The 17485-nt window shown below is 46.5% G+C and overlaps 2 protein-coding genes across 3 annotated transcripts in view; both read left to right on the forward strand.

The window, feature by feature from the left end:
* The window catches only part of SCG2 (secretogranin II), a 468897-nt gene that overhangs the window by 212568 nt on the left and 238844 nt on the right, over positions 1-17485 (forward strand). The window lies entirely within an intron of this gene.
* Positions 7560-17485, forward strand: part of AP1S3 (adaptor related protein complex 1 subunit sigma 3) — an 80133-nt gene continuing 70207 nt past the window's right edge. Inside the window, exon 1 of the mRNA XM_050752175.1 lies at positions 7560-7839. Coding sequence (XP_050608132.1) covers positions 7837-7839 — 3 coding nt within the window. The 5' untranslated portion in view covers positions 7560-7836. The remainder of the gene's footprint in view (positions 7840-17485) is intronic.

Here is a 17485-nt window from a genome sequence, read left to right on the forward strand (position 1 = left end):
CGCTCCAGGTCTCTTGCTCATGACCAGGCTGTCTCCTCTGCTTCAATTGCTCTTTGTGTTTCATTTCTGCTCCAGACCAGCTTAACTCTCGCTCATTCTTCAGGCCTAAGTTTATACTTTTGTTCCCTGACTCTTTTATGTCCTGAATCAACTTGGCCACAAGTAACAACCCAAATTGGTTCAGGTAACTGCAAAGTCCAGGGTTATCATCAGGTTTGATGCAGGCCTCAAAAGGTGTCACTAGGATCTGTGTATCTCTCCTCCTCTTAGTCCAATCCTTGATGTGGGCTCCATAGAGAAGCTCAGCCTTCATGGTGCTAAACTGGCTGCAGCAGCTCCAGCTTCTTCCTTTGCGTTCAAGCCTAACAGGAAGAGCGGATGCACTCTAAGAGGATTCCACAAAATGTCCCAGAATGTACTCTGTTTTTTTTTTTTTTTTTTTTTTTTTTTTTTCTGAGACAGAGTCTCACTCTGTCACTTAGGCTGAAGTGCAATGGCGCAATCTCGGCTCACTGCAACCTCTGCCTCCAAGGTTCAAGTGATTCTCCTGCCTCAGCCTCATGAGTAGTTGGGATTACAGGTGCGCACCACCACGCCCAGCTAATTTTTGTATTTTTAGTAGAGATGGGGTTTTGCCATATTGGTCAAGCTGTTCTCAAACTCCTGACCTCAGGTAATCCATCCACCTCGGCCTCCCAAAGTGCTGGGATGATAGACATGAGCCACTGTGCCCAGCCCAGAATTTAGTCTTATTGGCTTGAATTATTTGACTCTGGGAATATGCTTATTTTAGAACCAATCATTATTGCTGTGGGAAAGCAATATTCTGATTGGCCAGGAGAGCATCATGTGCAACCCCTAAAGTTAAGAGTTTATGTGTGGGTTGGGTCCCCAAGCCCAAACTGAAAATTACAGGAAGCAGGGGAATGGATGCTGGGGAGGCAAACAGGAAATGTCCACCAGCAATTTCTTTGTTGCATGTTTGCTAACATCTTATCCTTTCCTTTCAGAGCATTCCTGATAATTAAACATTTATGTATGCTATTATTTATTTCATATTTGTCTTCCCCCACAACACTGTACATTCACCCTGAGAGGGACCATGACTCCTCTCTTCACTGTTCTATGCCCAGTGCCATGCACAGTTCTTATCACGAGAGTAGATGTTCAAACAATATTTGTTCCATAACTGTGCTACTACAAGAAACCCAGTAGGATGCAAAAGAGTACATACAATAGGTGTCTCAGTTCGTTCGTGCTGCTATAACAAAATGCCCGAGTCTGGATAATTTATAAGGAATAGAAATTGATTTATCACCGGGCATGGTGGCTCATGCCTGTAATCTTAGCACTTTGGGAGGCTGAGGCTGGCAGATCACGAGGTCAGGAGATTGAGACCATCCTGGCCAATGTGGTGAAACCCTGTCTCTACTAAAAAAATACAAAAAACTAGCCGGGCGAGGTGGTGGGCGCCTGTAGTCCCAGCTACTTGGGAGGCTGAGGCAGGGGAATCGCTTGAACCCGGGAGGCAGAGGTTGCAGTGAGCCAAGATTGCACCACTGCTCACCAGCCTGGTGACAGAGCGAGACTCTTGCTAAAAAAATAAATAATAATAATAATAATAATAATAATAATAATAATTTCTCACAGTTCTGGAGGAGGCTGGAAGTCCAAGATCAAGGCGTCAGCAGGTTCAACGTCTGGTGAGGGCTCAGTCTCTATTCTAAGATGGTGCCTTGTTGCTGCATCCTCCGGGGGGTGAAAATTGAGTCTTCATGTGGTGGAAGGGATGGAAGGCTAAAAAGGGAATAAGCTAGTTTCCTCCAGCCCTTTAGTAAGGTACTAATCCATTAATCCACTAATCATCACTTCTCCAAAGGCCCCACCTCTTAAAACTACCACAGTGGGGATTAAGTTTCAACATGAAGTTTAGAGGGGACTCTCATTCAAACCACGGCAGTAGAATTTCAATTTTGGTTTTAAAAACATTTCAGCTGGGCACAGTGGCTCATGCCTATAATCCCAGCACTTTGGGAGGCTGAGGCAGGTGGATTACTTGAGCTTAGGAGTTCGGCACCAACCTGGGCAACATGGCAAAACCCTGTTTCTAAGAAAAATACAAAAATTAGCCGAGTGTGGTGGTGCATGCCTGTAGTCCCAGCTACATGGGGGGCTGAGGCAGGAGGATCACTTGAACCAAGGAAGTCGAGGCTGCAGTGAGGTGAGATCATGCTATTGCACTCCAGCCTGGGCAACAAAGTGAGACCCTGTCCAAAAAATAAAATAAAATAAAAAAATCTTTCTATCCTTTTCTATCTCTGTAGAATACAAATATGCAAGGAAATACGCCAAATATAACAATGGTTATTTCTTGTTGGTAGAATTATTATTATTATTTTTGAGACAGAGTCTTGCTGTGTCACCCAGGCTGGAGTGTAGTGATGCAGTCTCGGCTCACTGCAACCTCCGCCTCCTGGGTTCAAGCAATTCTCTTGCTTCAGCCTCCTAAGTAGCTAGGATTACGTGCATGTGCCACCACACCCAGCTAATTTTTGTATTTTTAGTAGAGACAGGGTTTCACCATATTGACCAGGCTGGTCTCGAACTCCTGACCTCAGGCAATCCACCCGCCTCAGCCTCCCAAAGTGCTGGGATTACAGGTGGGAGCCAGCTCACCTGGCCTCTTGTTGGTAGAATTAGAGGGAGGTTTTTATTTTATGTTTATTTTTTATTTTTTGAGATGGAGCTTTGTTCCTGTTGCCCAGGCTGGAGTGCAATGACGTGGTCTCGGCTCACTGCAACCCCCGCTTCCTGGGTTCAAGAGATTCTCTTGCCTCAGCCTCCCAAGTATCTGTGATTACAGGCATCTGCCATCATGCCCAGCTAATTTTTGTATTTTTAGTAGAGACGGAGTTTCACTATGTTGACCAGGCTAATCTCGAACTCCGAACCTCAGGTGATCCACCAGCCTCAGCCTCCCAAAGTGCTGGGATTAGAGAGGTGAGCCATTGCACCCAGCCTAGAGTGAGGTTTTGAAATAACACCTTCCGATGTTTTCCAAATCTGCAATGAACCTATATTATTTTATAATTAAAAATTTTCTGAAAATACTCTTTAGAAATATATTAAGTAGAGTTTTTCCATTTGGGATAATAGGCCCTCTTTTGAAAAGTAAAGGGTGTTTCTAAAGAGCAAAAGGCCTCATACTAAAAGTTTCACCCTGACAAGATGAATTCCTGAACGCTGCAGAAGGGATTACTGGCGATGTTGATTACTTAAGACATTAATAAGAGGGCAGTAAAGAACAGCAGGACCAGGCTTCAATTAATGCCTGTGAAGGCACTGCGTAAGCTGACTTTGAAGTTGGCCTCTCCTTTGCTTCTTTCAGTTTCTTAAACTCACAGCTTGATCTTTCACAGTTTCTCCGAAGTTAGTATTTTGGTTTATAGATTATCATTATTTTACTTTATTATCTTGTCCCTAACTTGCTCTTCTCCCTTGCTGTGGACTTGATGGTGGCTTTTACTGCACTCTCTCTGCATCTTCTGCTAATATTTAAATATAGAATGATCTGAGAAGTGAAACTCCTAAATCAAGTTGACCAAATGCCAGGGCATTGTTTTATGAGTAAATATACACACAAGAGAGTCACATGCACCAGCTCATAAACAACCTAACCGGAACCACGTAATACACTGTACTGGTCTTCTATGACATTAGATTTTGAATCTAAAAGCCTCTTCAGGATCTGACCAGGGAACTCCTCTTTAGAGTGGTACATCTTGAGTGATAGGGCCTCTGGGTCCTCCCTGGGGTTTTGCTATTGGTGGGCCTGATGTGGAGTCAGGAGTTTGAACAGGAGCATGATGGGATACAGAAGTCGAGACTAAGGCTGGGTGTGGTGGCCCGTGCTTATAATCCCAGCACTTTGGGAGGCCAAGACAGGAGGAGCCGTTGAGGCCAGGGATTCTCGAGATCAACCTGGGCAACATAGTAAGATCCTATCTCTAAAGATTTCTTTTTTTTAAAGGAGAAGTCAAAGCTTGAAAATGCATGTTATTCTTCTGAGACAAATGAGTGACGACATAAACGCTGCTTAACTGTCACTATTGTGTTCTGAGTAGATCTGTCGGGGTAGGGCTTTAGGGGGAACCAACCTGAATCTTAGTGCCTTGATTCTAGGCTTATCCCTGCCTCTTATTAGCTTCTTTTTATACTTATTATTATTATTATTATCTTTAAAATAGAGATGGGGTCTTCCCATGTTGCCCAGACTGATCTCAAACTCCTGACCTTAAGCAATCCTCCTGCCTCGGCCTCCCAAAGCGCTGGGATTACAAGCCTGAGCCACTGTGCCCAGCATGCCTCTTATTATTCCTTTTGAGCCTCTGAGCCTCAGGCTCTCACCTGTACCATGTCCACGGTGCTCCCTTTCTTACACATTATTTTAGGGGCAGCTAAGATAACCCTGTGAAGTGTGAGGCTCACTGCAGGCCTCCCTCTTTGGTGATTTGGGGTATGGTGTGAGAATCTGGAGGGAAACACACTGGGTGGCAGAGGCCCCAGAGAGCATCCACTGCCCATCTCAGCCAGGCCAGGAGGAAAGGCAAAGGACACTAATACTTTTTAAGTTACCTGCCCCCCTCAACCTCCACGTCTTTAATTACACCCTCTCCGACCATGAGCCACACGGTAAGGGAACCTTCTCCTGCTTTATTTTTTTAATTTTAATTTTTTGAGATGGAGTTTAGCTCTTGTTGGCCAGGCTGGAGTGCAGTGGCACAATCTAGGCTCACTGCAACCTCCATCTCCCAGGTTCAAGCCATTCTCTTGTCTCAGACTCCCAAGTAGCTGGGACTACAGGCACGTGCCACCACGCCTGGCTAATTTTTTTGTGTTTAGTAGAGACAGGGTTTCACCATGTTAGTCAGGCTGGTCTCAAACTCCTGACCTCAGGCGATCCACCCACCTCAGCCTCCCAAAGTGCCGGGATTACAGGCGTGAGCCATCACTCCTGGCCTCTCCTGTTTTAATATTTGACTTAACTGTCATGGCAAGAGCACTGAGAAGATTTCTTCAGCTTTTTAAAAATTTTTTATTTTTTTGAGATAATCTCATAGTGTTGCCCAGGCTGGAGTGCAGTGGGGATCTCGGCTCACTGCAAACTCCGCCTTCGGGGTTCAAGCGATTCTCCTGCCTCAGTCTCCTGAGTAGCTGGGATTACAGGCACCCGCCACCACACCCGGCTAATTTTTGTATTAGGGGTTTCACCATGTTGGCCAGGCTGGTCTTGAACTCCTGATGTCAGGTGATCCACCCACCTCCGTCTCCCAAAGTCTTGAGATTACAGGCATGAGCCATGGTGCCTGGCCTGAGATTTCTTTAGCTTTGAAATTCACCTTTAGTAATTCTGCTTCTTTCCCACTAGCAAAGAAACCCTTACAACAGAAGGCTCTGGATGGTGACACAGAGATGGGCCCTGTCCTGAAGTTACCTAGAAAGGAGGAGAAGCACAAACATTAGATTCTATCTAGTTAGATAAAGCATGATGTCCTGAGTTAGGGAAGGAACAGGCCCTGCGGGGAGAACACAGGAGTTAAAAAGTAGCTCTCCTAGATTCACTTTTCTTTCAGGAAGTGAAATCACCCCACTGCCTGGGGTTTAACTGTTGTCAGACAGTCCTCTTCCAATGCCCCCGGCAGAATGTCACAAGTCCAGGTTTCAGAGCTTTGAGGCTGGAGGCTCTGGCTCTCCTGGGGGCTTGCAGTGATGCCCTAATGTAGAGAACATTCATTGCCTCTGGCCCCTGCCCACCTCTGGGCCTCCTGGCACTTAACTCACATAGAGGCCTTTTTTTGAAGTCTTTCCAGAAGGACTTTTTTTTCTTCTTCTTCTTCAGAGCACTGGCTTCTCACATCCAAGTCTCCTGTCACCTCCCCAGAGGGCACTTACTTGACCACTCAGCTAAATCAATGTAGCTTCCCTGTGCCCATCCCAGGAACTCAAATATCTCCTTCTTAGCACTCATTTGAATTTCTTATATTTTATATTTTATTTACTTGTTTATTATGTGTTGTCCCACAAGAGACTGTAAGCTCCAGGAGACAGACCACCTGTTTGTTCCCAGCTGGGTCCCCCAGGCTCCTGTTGCAGGGCCTGGCCTAGTGATGAATATTTGAGTGTGAATGCAGGGGTGGATGGAGTTCCCCTTACTTTCAGTCACCTGGGTGGGCCTACATCCATAGGAAGGTACACAACAGATCCTGGGAAGGACTTTCACTGATTTGGGGTTCCAGGGATCACCCAGGAAATGGTGTTTTGTTTTGTTTTTTTTCCCAGACTGAGTCTCACTTTGTTACCTAGGCTGGATGATCTCAGCTCACTGCAACCTCTGCCTCCCTGTTCAAGCCATTCTCTCCTGCCTCAGCCTCCCTAGTAGCTGGGACTACAGACGTGTGCCACCACGCCTAGCTAATTTTTGTATTTTTAGTAGTGATGCGATTTCACCATGTTGGCTAGGCTTGTCTCGAACTTCTGGTTTCAAGCGATCCGCCCACCTCGGCCTCCCAAAGTGTTGGGATTACAGGCGTGAGCTACCAGGCCTGGCCCAGGAAATGATTCTTAACTTTTGCAGGGTGTAGGATCTCTTTAGCTATTTGATAAAACCAGTGGACTCCCTTTCTCAAAAAAACAGAAATATGCATTCAAAACTTTGTTTACATCTAGTCTGTCTATCTGGTAAATATAATTAAAAGAAAAAAGAAAAAACTCTGCTTACAGGTTGGGGGTTTAGAGACTCTCAACGCCCCAGGTAAAATCTCTAGACTTAAGAAAAGTCAAGGGGAGGAGAGAAATTGGAGAACCTACTCTCTACACCACAACTTCTTAGGAGAGACTTCTTAAAAGGAGGGCGTGCTGCCGGGAGCAGTGGCTCACGCCTGTCATCCCAGCAGTTTGGGAGGCCGAGGTGGGTGGATCACCCTGAATGCAGGAGGCAGAGGTTGCAGGGAGCCGAGATTGCCCCACTGCACTCTAGAGTGGGCGACAGAGCGAGACTCCGTCTCTAAATAAACAAACAAATAAATAAATAAAATCCTGCTTAAAATGATCTTTGCCCTTAAACTTCAGAGTTTACTTTTTAAAAAGTGAAATGGGGGCAGAAGGGGATAAGAAATCGCTTCTAGTTCCTTCTCCGCCAACTGCTCCCTCCCTAGGAGGCTCGGGATAAGACAGCCTCTGGCACTTTTCTGCGAGTATATCGGAAGTATCTTTGTCAGGTCTGATGAACGTTTGTAGAAGGAATACAGGACACAATCGTGCGGCAGAATCGCGAAAGGTCCCCAGAGTTCTCCGCGCAGGGAGTTCCTAGCGGGTCACGAGCTCTCGCCTGCCCACCTGCTCCGAGCTGCGGGCTGTCGGGGTAGAGGCGCGCGCGCGCGCAGGTGCATTCTCCCCAGGTGCGGCCGCGCTGGGCGGGAGCAACTGCGGCCAAGGCGGGGGCGGGGAGGGGGTACAGAGGAGAGGCAGAAAGGAGGAAGGAGGAGGAGGAGAAGGGAGGAGGAAGGAGAAGGGAAGAAAGAAGATGAGGAGAAGGGAGAAGGGGGGGGAGCGGGGAGGTGTGCGCAGGGAGGAGGCAGCGGGGAGGAGCGCGCGGGGAGGAGGCAGCCGCGCTGGGAGGAGTCTGAAAACTTTCAGCGCGAGGGCATTGTGGGAAGCAGCCATGGTCTAAGCCGGGCGCCTCACCTGTCAGCCGCACCGGCTCTTGCGCTCGCCTCTCGCCTTCTCTTCTCCAGCGCTCCTTGCTCGCAAGGCGGGGGCGGCGGCCGCCCAGCCACCATGGTGAGTGCGGGGGAACCGCCGGCCCGGGTAGGCGATGGGGGCGCTCGCGCTCCGGGGAGGCACCTGGAGCGGCCGGGCCGGACGCGCGGCCGGGTGGGGGTGCGGGCCGAGTCCTGCCCGGTCCCCCGAACCGTGCGCCCGGGTGGACCCGCCGCCCGGGACGGTGCGGGCGCGCCAGGATCGCTTGCCCGGGATTCCTGAGGCAACGCGGCGCGGCGGCTCCATTCATTCATTCGATCCCGGTTGGCCGAGTACTTAGTCTGTGCCGGGCTCGGAGCTGGGCGCGGGGATGTCGCGGGGGACTAGGCGGAGCCCCTGCTCTCCAGGAAGCTTACCTTCTAGGAGGGGTATGCGGAGGGAGGGAAGCATGTAATATACAAGTAAAATGAAGAGAACTTCTATAGTAAGAAGCGCTCTGAAGTCTCAAATACAACCGGGTGGAGTGGCAACTTTTGATTTGGCAAAGCCTCTTCAAGGACATGACATTCTAGCTGCTGGAGGTCCTGGAGGGGCGCTACAGGTGGATTAGAGAGAGCAAAGTGGGGGGTCGGGGGAGAGAAGGCCTTGTTTGTGGCAGGAGAGGTGGGCATGTGCCAGGTGAAGCGGGTTCTTATAGGCCAAAATAAGGAGTTTGGTTTTGGTTCCAACTGAGTAGGGGAAACCTTGGGAACGTGCTAGCAAGAAAACTGACCTTACCCGTTGTGCACTTTTTTTTTTTTTTTTTTTTGAGACGGATCTCGCTCTGTCACCCAGGCTGAAGTGCAGTGGTGTGATCTCGGCTAACTGCAACCTCTGTCTCCTGGGTTCAAGTGATTCTCCTGCCTCAGCCTCCCGAGTAACTGGGATTACAGGTGCGCACCACCACACCCGGCTAATTTTTGTATTTTTAGTAGAGACAGGGGTTTCACCATGTTGGCCAGGCTGGTCTCGAACTCCTGACCTCAGGTGATCCGCCTGCCTCGGCCTCCCAAAGTGCTGGGATTACAGGCGTGAGCCACTGCACCCGGCCTTGTGTGCACTTTTAAGAGATCCCTTTGGCTGTGGTTGGAGAATGGACTGGGGTGTGTAAGGGCAGGGGATAGGGGGTCAGGATGGAAGCTGAGGCCGGCTGCAGCCCTGCTGGTGAGCGATCTGGTGAACTGCACTTGGGTGGAAGCGATAGCTCAGGCTCCTCTTGCTCTCTTGCCTGCTGTTTAGGGACAGCCTTTTGAGAGTGTGGTGGTCTGAAAGTCACTAGTCCCACTTCCCCAAGTGTGTGATCACTTCCCAAATCCACAGAAGGGAAGTGACTCGCACCCTGTGGGCCCACCGGAGGCAGGAGTGGGTGGGCCACGTGGGCTAAGAAAGTTGATTAACAAGGAGAGCTGAGCACCTGGCCAGCAAGACCACAGATGCTGGTTCCTGCTAAAGGTTTGGCTGCACACACTGGCGGCGTCATTTTTGTCTGTTGAGGGTTCCTTGTAAATACAGCGTGATGCAAAAACAATGCTGTAAATAATGGAGCAGCTTTCTTGGCTTGCTCAAGTTTCCCAAGGAACAAGGTGACAGATGCCCAGTCCACCAGGGTCATTTGCCTAACGGAGGCTGGAATAAGACCCTGCCTTTCTGAGTCATCAAAGGCTGCTTTTGTGCTGAGGAATGGGCCAAGGTCTTGTCTCTGAGGAAAAGCTCCTCCTCTGGAAAATACCTATGGTGGAGTTTTATTTTTTCTTGCTGGTGTCATATGTATGATGAGTTGATCAGAAATGTGGGAAGTTTCTTCAGCTTTTCTACAAGATTTTGCCGAATGGGAAGCATTATTGTTATTATTGTTTTCTTCGAGATGGAGTCTTGGTCTGTCACCCAGGCTGGAGTGCAGTGGCGTGATCTTGGCTCCCTGCAACCTCCATCTCCCAAATTCAAGCATTTCTCCTGCCTCTGCCTCCTAAGTAGCTGGTATTACAGGCACCTGCCACCATGCCCGGCTAATTTTTGTATTTTTAGTAGAGACGGGGTTTTGCCATGTTGACCAGGCTGGTCTCAAACTCCTGACCTCGTGATCCACCTGCGTCGGCCTCCCAAAGTGCTGGCATTACAGGCGTGAGCCACCACACCTGGTGGGGAAACATTAATATTATTGGGCATTTGTGATAAGCCAAGCAGGATGTCCTGGTCTTTATATTCATGATCTCATTCAATCCTTGCAACAAACAAACAAGGTTAAGTCTGTTATGCTCGTTGCATTTTATCTGCTCTGAGCTATTCTAGCAGTATGGCTTTGGACAATTCCTTGACCTCTCTGTCTCAGTTTGCCCATTTGAAAAATGGAGATAATATCTCCTAACTCATAAGGCAGAGGTTCTGAAAGTATGGCCTGGGTACCCCCAGGAGTCCCCAAGACTTTTACTGGAGGTCTGCAAGGTCAAAACTATTTTCATAACAATACTAAGATATTCATTTTCCCATTTCATTCTCATCCTCAGAAGACTACAGTGAAAGTTTCTTGCAGCTACATAAGCTGAGATAGTATAACAGATTGAACACAGATGCAGATAGGAAAGTCCAACTGTCTTTGATAAGCCCAGATATTAAGGAGATTTGCAAAATTGTAAAACAATGCCATGCTTTTCACTATTTTTTTTTTGTTGTGGAAAATATTGTTATTGGTCATAAATATGTTATTTATGTTTAATGTGTAATAGGTTTACTCTCTTTTTTTATTTTTATTTATTTGTTTTTGAGACAGGGTCTTTGTGTCACTCAAGCTGAATGCAGTGGTATGATCACGGCTCACAGCAGCCTCAACTTCCTGGGCTCCAGCAACCCTCCTACCTCAGCTTCCTGAGTAGCTGGGACTATAGGCACATGCCACCATGCCCAGCTAATTTTTTATTTTTGAGACAAGGCTTGTTCTGTCACACAGAGTAGGGTGTAGTGGCATGAACATGGCTCACTGCAGCCTCAACCCACTGGTCTCAAGGCATCCTCCTACCTCAGCCTTCCATGTAACTGGGACCACAGGTGTGTGCCATCACACCCAGGTAGTTTTTTGATTTTTATATAAATTAGATCTTACTTTGTTGCCCGGGCTGGTCTTGAACTCCTGAACTCATGCAATCTTCCCATCTTGTCCTCCCAAAGTGCTGAGATTATAGGCATGAACAATTGGGTCCAGTGGAATTTTTTACTTTTTACAGAGAATGGAGCCTACCTATGTTGCCCAAGCTGTATTGTTTAAAAATATATTAATATCTATTTTTTTCATTTTAATTTCAAATACAATAAATATCAGTGGATATAACCTACATAAACAAAAAGGTCTTTGGGATTGGCAGGCGGATCACCTGAGGTTGGGAGTTTGAGACCAGCCTGACCAACATGGAGAAACCCTGTCTCTACTAAAAATACAAAATTAGCTGGGTGTGGTGGCTCATGCCTGTAATCCCAGCTACTTGGGAGGCTGAGGCAGGAGAATCGCCTGAACCTGGGAGGTGGAGGTTGCAGTAAGCCAAGATTGCACCATCACACTCCAGCCTGGGCAACAAGAGCAAAACTCTCAAAAAAAAAAAAAAAAAAAAAAAAAAAAAAGAAAAGCAAAAAAAAAGGAGTATAAAGGCATCCAAAAAGTTTCATAATCACTGTCCCAAAGTTTAACAGGTACCATGAGTGAATGGGTGTGAAGGTGCTTCAAGCAGCTTTGCCGTTGTAAGTGCTCAGTAACCATCACCTCTTCTCTGTTATTACCTTCAAGTCATAAGAAAGAATTGGCAGCCCTCGCCCAGCAGCTCTGAGATCTTCGTTGAGGCTCACTGTGTAACTCACTGTCTTTCCTGGTGCTTCATTCCTGACTTTTGCTGACTCTTATGCTAGGAAACTGGTAGATGCTTACTGGCAGATCTAGGCACCTAGTACTTTACACACAGAAAATGGTTCTTGATTCCACGGTGCCAGTGACCCTGGTTTCTGGCACAGAGATTTCATATCTGGTGTATTTTGGGACTGTATTTGTATCTGGATCACACTGTTTGAAGCAATTGTTTATTTCTCCATCTCACCTTTTAGAAATCTCTACCTTGGAAAACAGTGTTAGGGCTACCATGTTTCAGGAATCCCACGGGCTGAGCCCAGGGTGCTTAAAAAGGCTTATGAGGCGGAATGTGTGTTGAATGGTTGGCAATGTTAACAGATGAAGGAGGATTATGTTGTTTATGTATGTATTTATGTATTTATTTTGCCTTTAACAAAATAGGGGTGTATAGGGTAACACTTGAAATGCTTTGGGTACTTTTAACAAAACCCCAAGTGGACTTTGATGTATGTAGTCCATGTGCTTCTGAAAAGTTGAGGTGATTCAAAACCATACTGTGAACAAAACAGTAGAGCCACCCATTGAAAGAAACTCAAATGGTGATCGCTTTGGGAACATGAATAACCATCTTTTTGTGCTGCAAATTCTGTTCTCATAATGTGTGTTATTTATGTAAAGTAGGATAGACTTATGCTAAAAAAAAATCAAGGTTTTTTTTTTGGGTGCACAATTTAAAATCTGACTTGAGAGAACTTACCAAACAGAACTGGAAAGCCATTTTTTATTCAGAATATATTTAAGTTTGAAATAGTAGGAGTACACCCTTCTCCCCCCGCAAAAAAAAAAAAAAAAAAAAAAAAAAAAAAAAATTCCCTGTTCATTGTAGTCTCATGGAGCTGTGGAGGGTGAGGGTGACTTTTGCTGACTCCCAACTATGAACCTGTAGGTCCTGCCACACCCCCTTCCCCTTCTATATCAATTTTATTGTCTGAGGCTTCAATGAATTGTAATAAGCATGTAATGATTTTGGCAGTTTAAGTTCCAGTTTGAGGGTGAAGTGATCTGTTACACTAATGAGTGCTTTCCTCCTTGGAAATTTGATCTAAGCTGCTGGCCAGTAGTTAGTGTAAGGTCGAGGGCTTTGGGATCTGGGGAGAAATGACCTTTGTGGTGTTCAGTTGTCCCAAGAGGGCTCACCTCCACTGGCCCTTCCCACAGGTCTCCTAAAAACATCAGTGAGACTTGTATTTACTCCTTACCAGGATTGTTACTTCTGAGTTTCTATCACTCTTTTTTTTTTTTTTTTTTTTTTGTGGTGAGTATTGTCAACTGCTGATAACTTTTGTGTGGCATTTTGCCAACAACAGCTGTAAGGAAGCAGCACGCTGTGTATTTGCTGAACTGTGTTGCCAATATCTCTGTCCTTTTGGGTCCCGTGAATTATTTCATTTTAAGACATAATGATAAAACCCTTTCCAACACACACACACACACACACGCGCACACACATACGTGCACACACACACACACGCACAAAACTCCTTAAATAATCCCCAGAACAAGTACCCCTTTTTTTTTTTTTGAGACAGAGTTTCACTCTGCTCACTCTGTTGCCCAGGCTGGAGGGCAGCGGTGCCATCTCTGCTCACTGCAAGCTCTGCCTCCCAGGTTCACACCATTCTTCTGCCTTAGCCTTCTGAGTAGCTGGGACTACAGGCTCCCGCCACCGCACGCCCGGCTAATTTTTTTGTATTTTTAATAGAGACAGGGTTTCACCGTGTTAGCCAGGATGGTCTCGATCTCCTGACATGGTGATCCACCCGCCTCGGCCTCCCAAAGTACTGGAATTACAGGCATGAGCCACCGTGCCTGGCTGACAGAATAAGTTCTTGATGTCTTCATGAATTGTTCTTTTGATATTGTTTTGTTGTTACAATAGCGAGTGGTTCTCCCAGAGACCTGAAACTTCATTGTGGTTCTGTGGTTCATTTCTTCCCTGGGGCCTGCCTTTGTCTCTCTCAGTCTCCCTTTCTGGTATACCTTATTTTCCCCGATACTTTCCCTGTTTAACCTTTAGAGTCCAGGAAAACTCCCTTTAAACCTATGATACGAAAGCTCCCCCATAACCTGTGATACGAAAGAATGTACACAAATGTCAGAGGCAAATGCCCCTAAATTCTCTCAGTGGCATATGAAACTATCCAGCCAGCACCCTAACTAAGGAAATGTATTGGGCACGGTGGCTCACGCCTGTCATCTTAACATTTTGGGAGGCCAAGGTGTGTGGATTGCTTGACTCTGGAAGTTTGAGACCAGCCCGGGCAGCATGGCAAAACTCCATCCCTATGAAAAATACAAAAAGTATTAGCTGAGCGTGGTAGTGCAACCATGTAGTCCCAGGGAGCCGTGATTGTGCCACTGTACTCCAGCCTGGGTGACAGAGTGAGATCCCAGGGTTAGAGGCTCATGCCAGCACTTTGGGAGACCGAGGAGGGAGGATTGCTTGAGCCCAGGAGTTTGAGACCAGTGAGACTCTGTCTCTATTAAAGCGAAAAAAAAAATGTATTTCTTGTATCACTGCTAGTAATAAGGCAAGTTAAAAATTTTAACAGTGAAAAAGGGATACTGAAAATCATTTAAGTTAGAAATAGAATGCTATTGACCATCATGAGGAAACTGGCCTCTGCCAACACCCACTTCTAAAAACTTTCCTACAGGCATCACTGGGCTCTGAAAATCCTGCCTCTCAGTAGCTTCTGAAACTGCCTGGGGAAGAATATGATCCCTCATTAGTCTTTCAGTGTGATGGGGCATGAACCTAGTACATTCAGTTAAGAATAAGTGCACAAGAGATTCTGTATTTAATGTCCTTGTTGGATCTTCCCTAACAGGATTTTCTGGGCTGGTAAGAAATGATTGGTGTGGGTCGACACTGAAATGCTGCGGGAGACTTCCTTCTACACTAGGTATATCAAAGATGACGAATGAAGGCATGGTTTGCAAACTGGGATGCCCATACCTTCTGTGTACTCATCCTTGTAGACAGGGGTTGTCAAGGGATAAACACGACTCATCCCTGGAGCATAGTTCAGAATGAGAATTTTTTTTTTTTTTTTTTGAGAGGGAGTCCCACTCTGTCACCCAGGCTGGAGTGCAGTGGCGTAATCTCGGCTCACTGCAACCTCCGCCTCCCGGGTTCAAGCGATTCTCCTGCCTCAGTCTCCTGAGTAGCTGGGACTACAGGTGCATGCCTACACGCCCGGCTAATTTTTGTATTTTTGGTAGAGACAGGGCTTCATCATGTTGGCCATGCTGGTCTCGAACTCCTGACCTCAAGTGATCTGCCTGCCTTGGCCTCCCAAAGGGCTGTGATTATAGGTATGATCCACAGTGCCCAGTCAAGAAAATATTTTTCTATTAATATATTAATATATTTGGCTCCCAGATGCAAAATTCACACACACAAACCCTAAGACATACATTGTTTATGGCTTGCTGCTTAGGCTACCCTCCTCGTCTCATGAGGCCACCTGCCTTTCCTGCTGTTACAGTTATTTGGATAGAAAATTTGGAGAGAAAATTCACTAAAGCAGGGGACAGTGAACTTTCTCTGTAAAAGGCCAGATGGTAAATATTTTAGACTTTGTGGACCCTACAGTCTTTCAGTATTCCTCAACTCTTCTGTTGTAAAGGGTAAGTGCCACAGACAAGACACAAATGGATGGAGCTGTGTTTTTTTGTTTTTGTTTTGTTTTTTTGTTTTTTTGTTTTTTTTTTTTTTTGAGATGGAGTCTCGCTCTGTCACCCAGGCTGGAGTACAGTGGTGTGATCTCAGCTCACTGCAACCTCTGCCTCCTAGGTTCAAGTGATACTCCTGCCTCAGTCTCCCAAGTAGCTGGGATTACAGGTGCCCACCACCTCACCCGGCTAATTTTTAAATTTTTTTTTGAGACAGAGTTTTGCTTTTGTTGCCCAGGCTGGAGTGCAATGGCATGATCTCGGCTCATTACAACCTCCGCCTCCTGGGTTCAAGCGATTCTCCTGCCTCAGCTTCCCGAGTAGCTGGGATTACAGGAGTGCACCACCACGCCAGGCTAATTTTGTATTTTTAGTAGAGACGAGGTTTCTCCATGTTGGTCAGGCTGGTCTTGAACTCCCGACCTCAGGTGATCCTCCCGCCTTGGCCTTCCAAGCTAATTTTTGTAGTTTTAGTAGAGACAGGGTTTTGCCATGTTGGCCAGGCTGGTCTTGAACTCCTGACCTCAGGTGATCCTCCCGCCTTGGCCTCCCAAAGTGTTGGGATTACAGACATGAGCCACTGTGCTTGGCTGGAGCTGTGTTTTAATAAAACTTTATTTACAACAACATGCGGAAGGCCAGATTTGGTCTGTAAGTCATGGCTTATTGACCTGTTTTCTAAGGCAGCTTCCACTAATTCATTCATGGGTATATTGGACAAATAATTTGGATGCCTGCCCCATGACAGGCAGGACTGGCTACGTAATTTGCGGTGCCCAGAGCAAAATGAAAATGCAGGGTCCTGGCTGGACGCGGTGGCTCATGCCTGTAATCCCAGCACTTTGGGAGGCCAAGGTGGGTGGATCACCAGGTCAGGAGTTCAAGATCAGCTTTGCCAAGATGGTGAAGCCCTGTCTCTACTAAAAATAAAAAAATGTAGCTGGGTGTAGTGGCAAACACCTGTAATCTCAGTTACAGGCTGAGGCAGGAGAATAGTTTGAACCTAGGAGGTAGAGGTTGCAGTGAGATGATCATGCCACTGCCCTCCAGCCTGGGTGACAGTGAGACTCTGTCTCAAAACAAAACAAAATTATGGACTGCAGATACTGGGGAGGTGGGGGAAGATAAGGGTTACAGTAATATCACATTTTTTTTTTAAAAAACATGATTCAGAAGTCTGTGTAGAACTTTTTTCTTTTGTTGTGTAAACAAGTACTTACCTTCAGTTTCATTACTAAGAAGTCATGTCTTCAATGCTAAGCCCACTACATAAGAGAGTCCTGCCTTTCAAAGGCCATTCTGTCTCTGATAATCTAGTCTACATCAACCATTTTTGCAAAAACTATGGGGAGAGGGCAAGACTTGAATATACAATAAGGCAGGTTTGTCTCAGACGGATGCTTGAAGTTTGTTAGTGGTCAACTTTGAAAGGGTATGATGGATATACCGTTGCTCGCCTCTTACAAAATTTTGCTTGTAACAGAAGTCATCTTTGTCAAGGTATAAAAGGCCCTGGGGATGGATTTTTAATGAGTGTTGAGTAGGAAGAAAATGAAAGTTCTTAATAACCATTAAGTGGTCATTACCATGCAGGGTGTTGAGTTTACCTTAGTAAGCATAGCCTCTTGAACAACGTTCAAAAAAAGCATCTCAAAATTAGCTGGGCGTGGTGGTGCTTGCCTGTATTCCCAGCTACTTGGGAGGCTGAGGTGGGAAGATTGCTCGAATCCAGAAGGCAGAGGTTGCAGTGAGCCGAGATTGTGCCCCTGCACTCCAGCCTGGGCAACAGAGTGAGACCCTGTCTTAAAACAAAACAAAAACAAAAAACTCTTTGAAATATGAATAGAGTCCTAAGTTATTAATTTTGTTTTGTTTTGTTTTGAGACGGAGTCTCTCTCTCTGTCACCCAGGCTGAAGTGCAGTGCTGCAATCTCTGCTCACTGCAACCGCTGCCTCCCAGGTTCAAGCGATTCTCATGCCTCAGCTTCTCAGTTAGCTGGAATTACGGGCGCACAGCTGGAATTACGGGCGCACACCACTATCCTCGGCTACTTTTTGTCTTTTTAGTAGAGACGGGGTTTCACCATGTTGGCCAGGCTGGTCTCGAACTCCTGACCTCAA

This window comes from Macaca thibetana, chromosome 12, assembly GCF_024542745.1.
Source record: "Macaca thibetana thibetana isolate TM-01 chromosome 12, ASM2454274v1, whole genome shotgun sequence".
Taxonomy (NCBI): Eukaryota; Metazoa; Chordata; class Mammalia; order Primates; family Cercopithecidae; genus Macaca; species Macaca thibetana.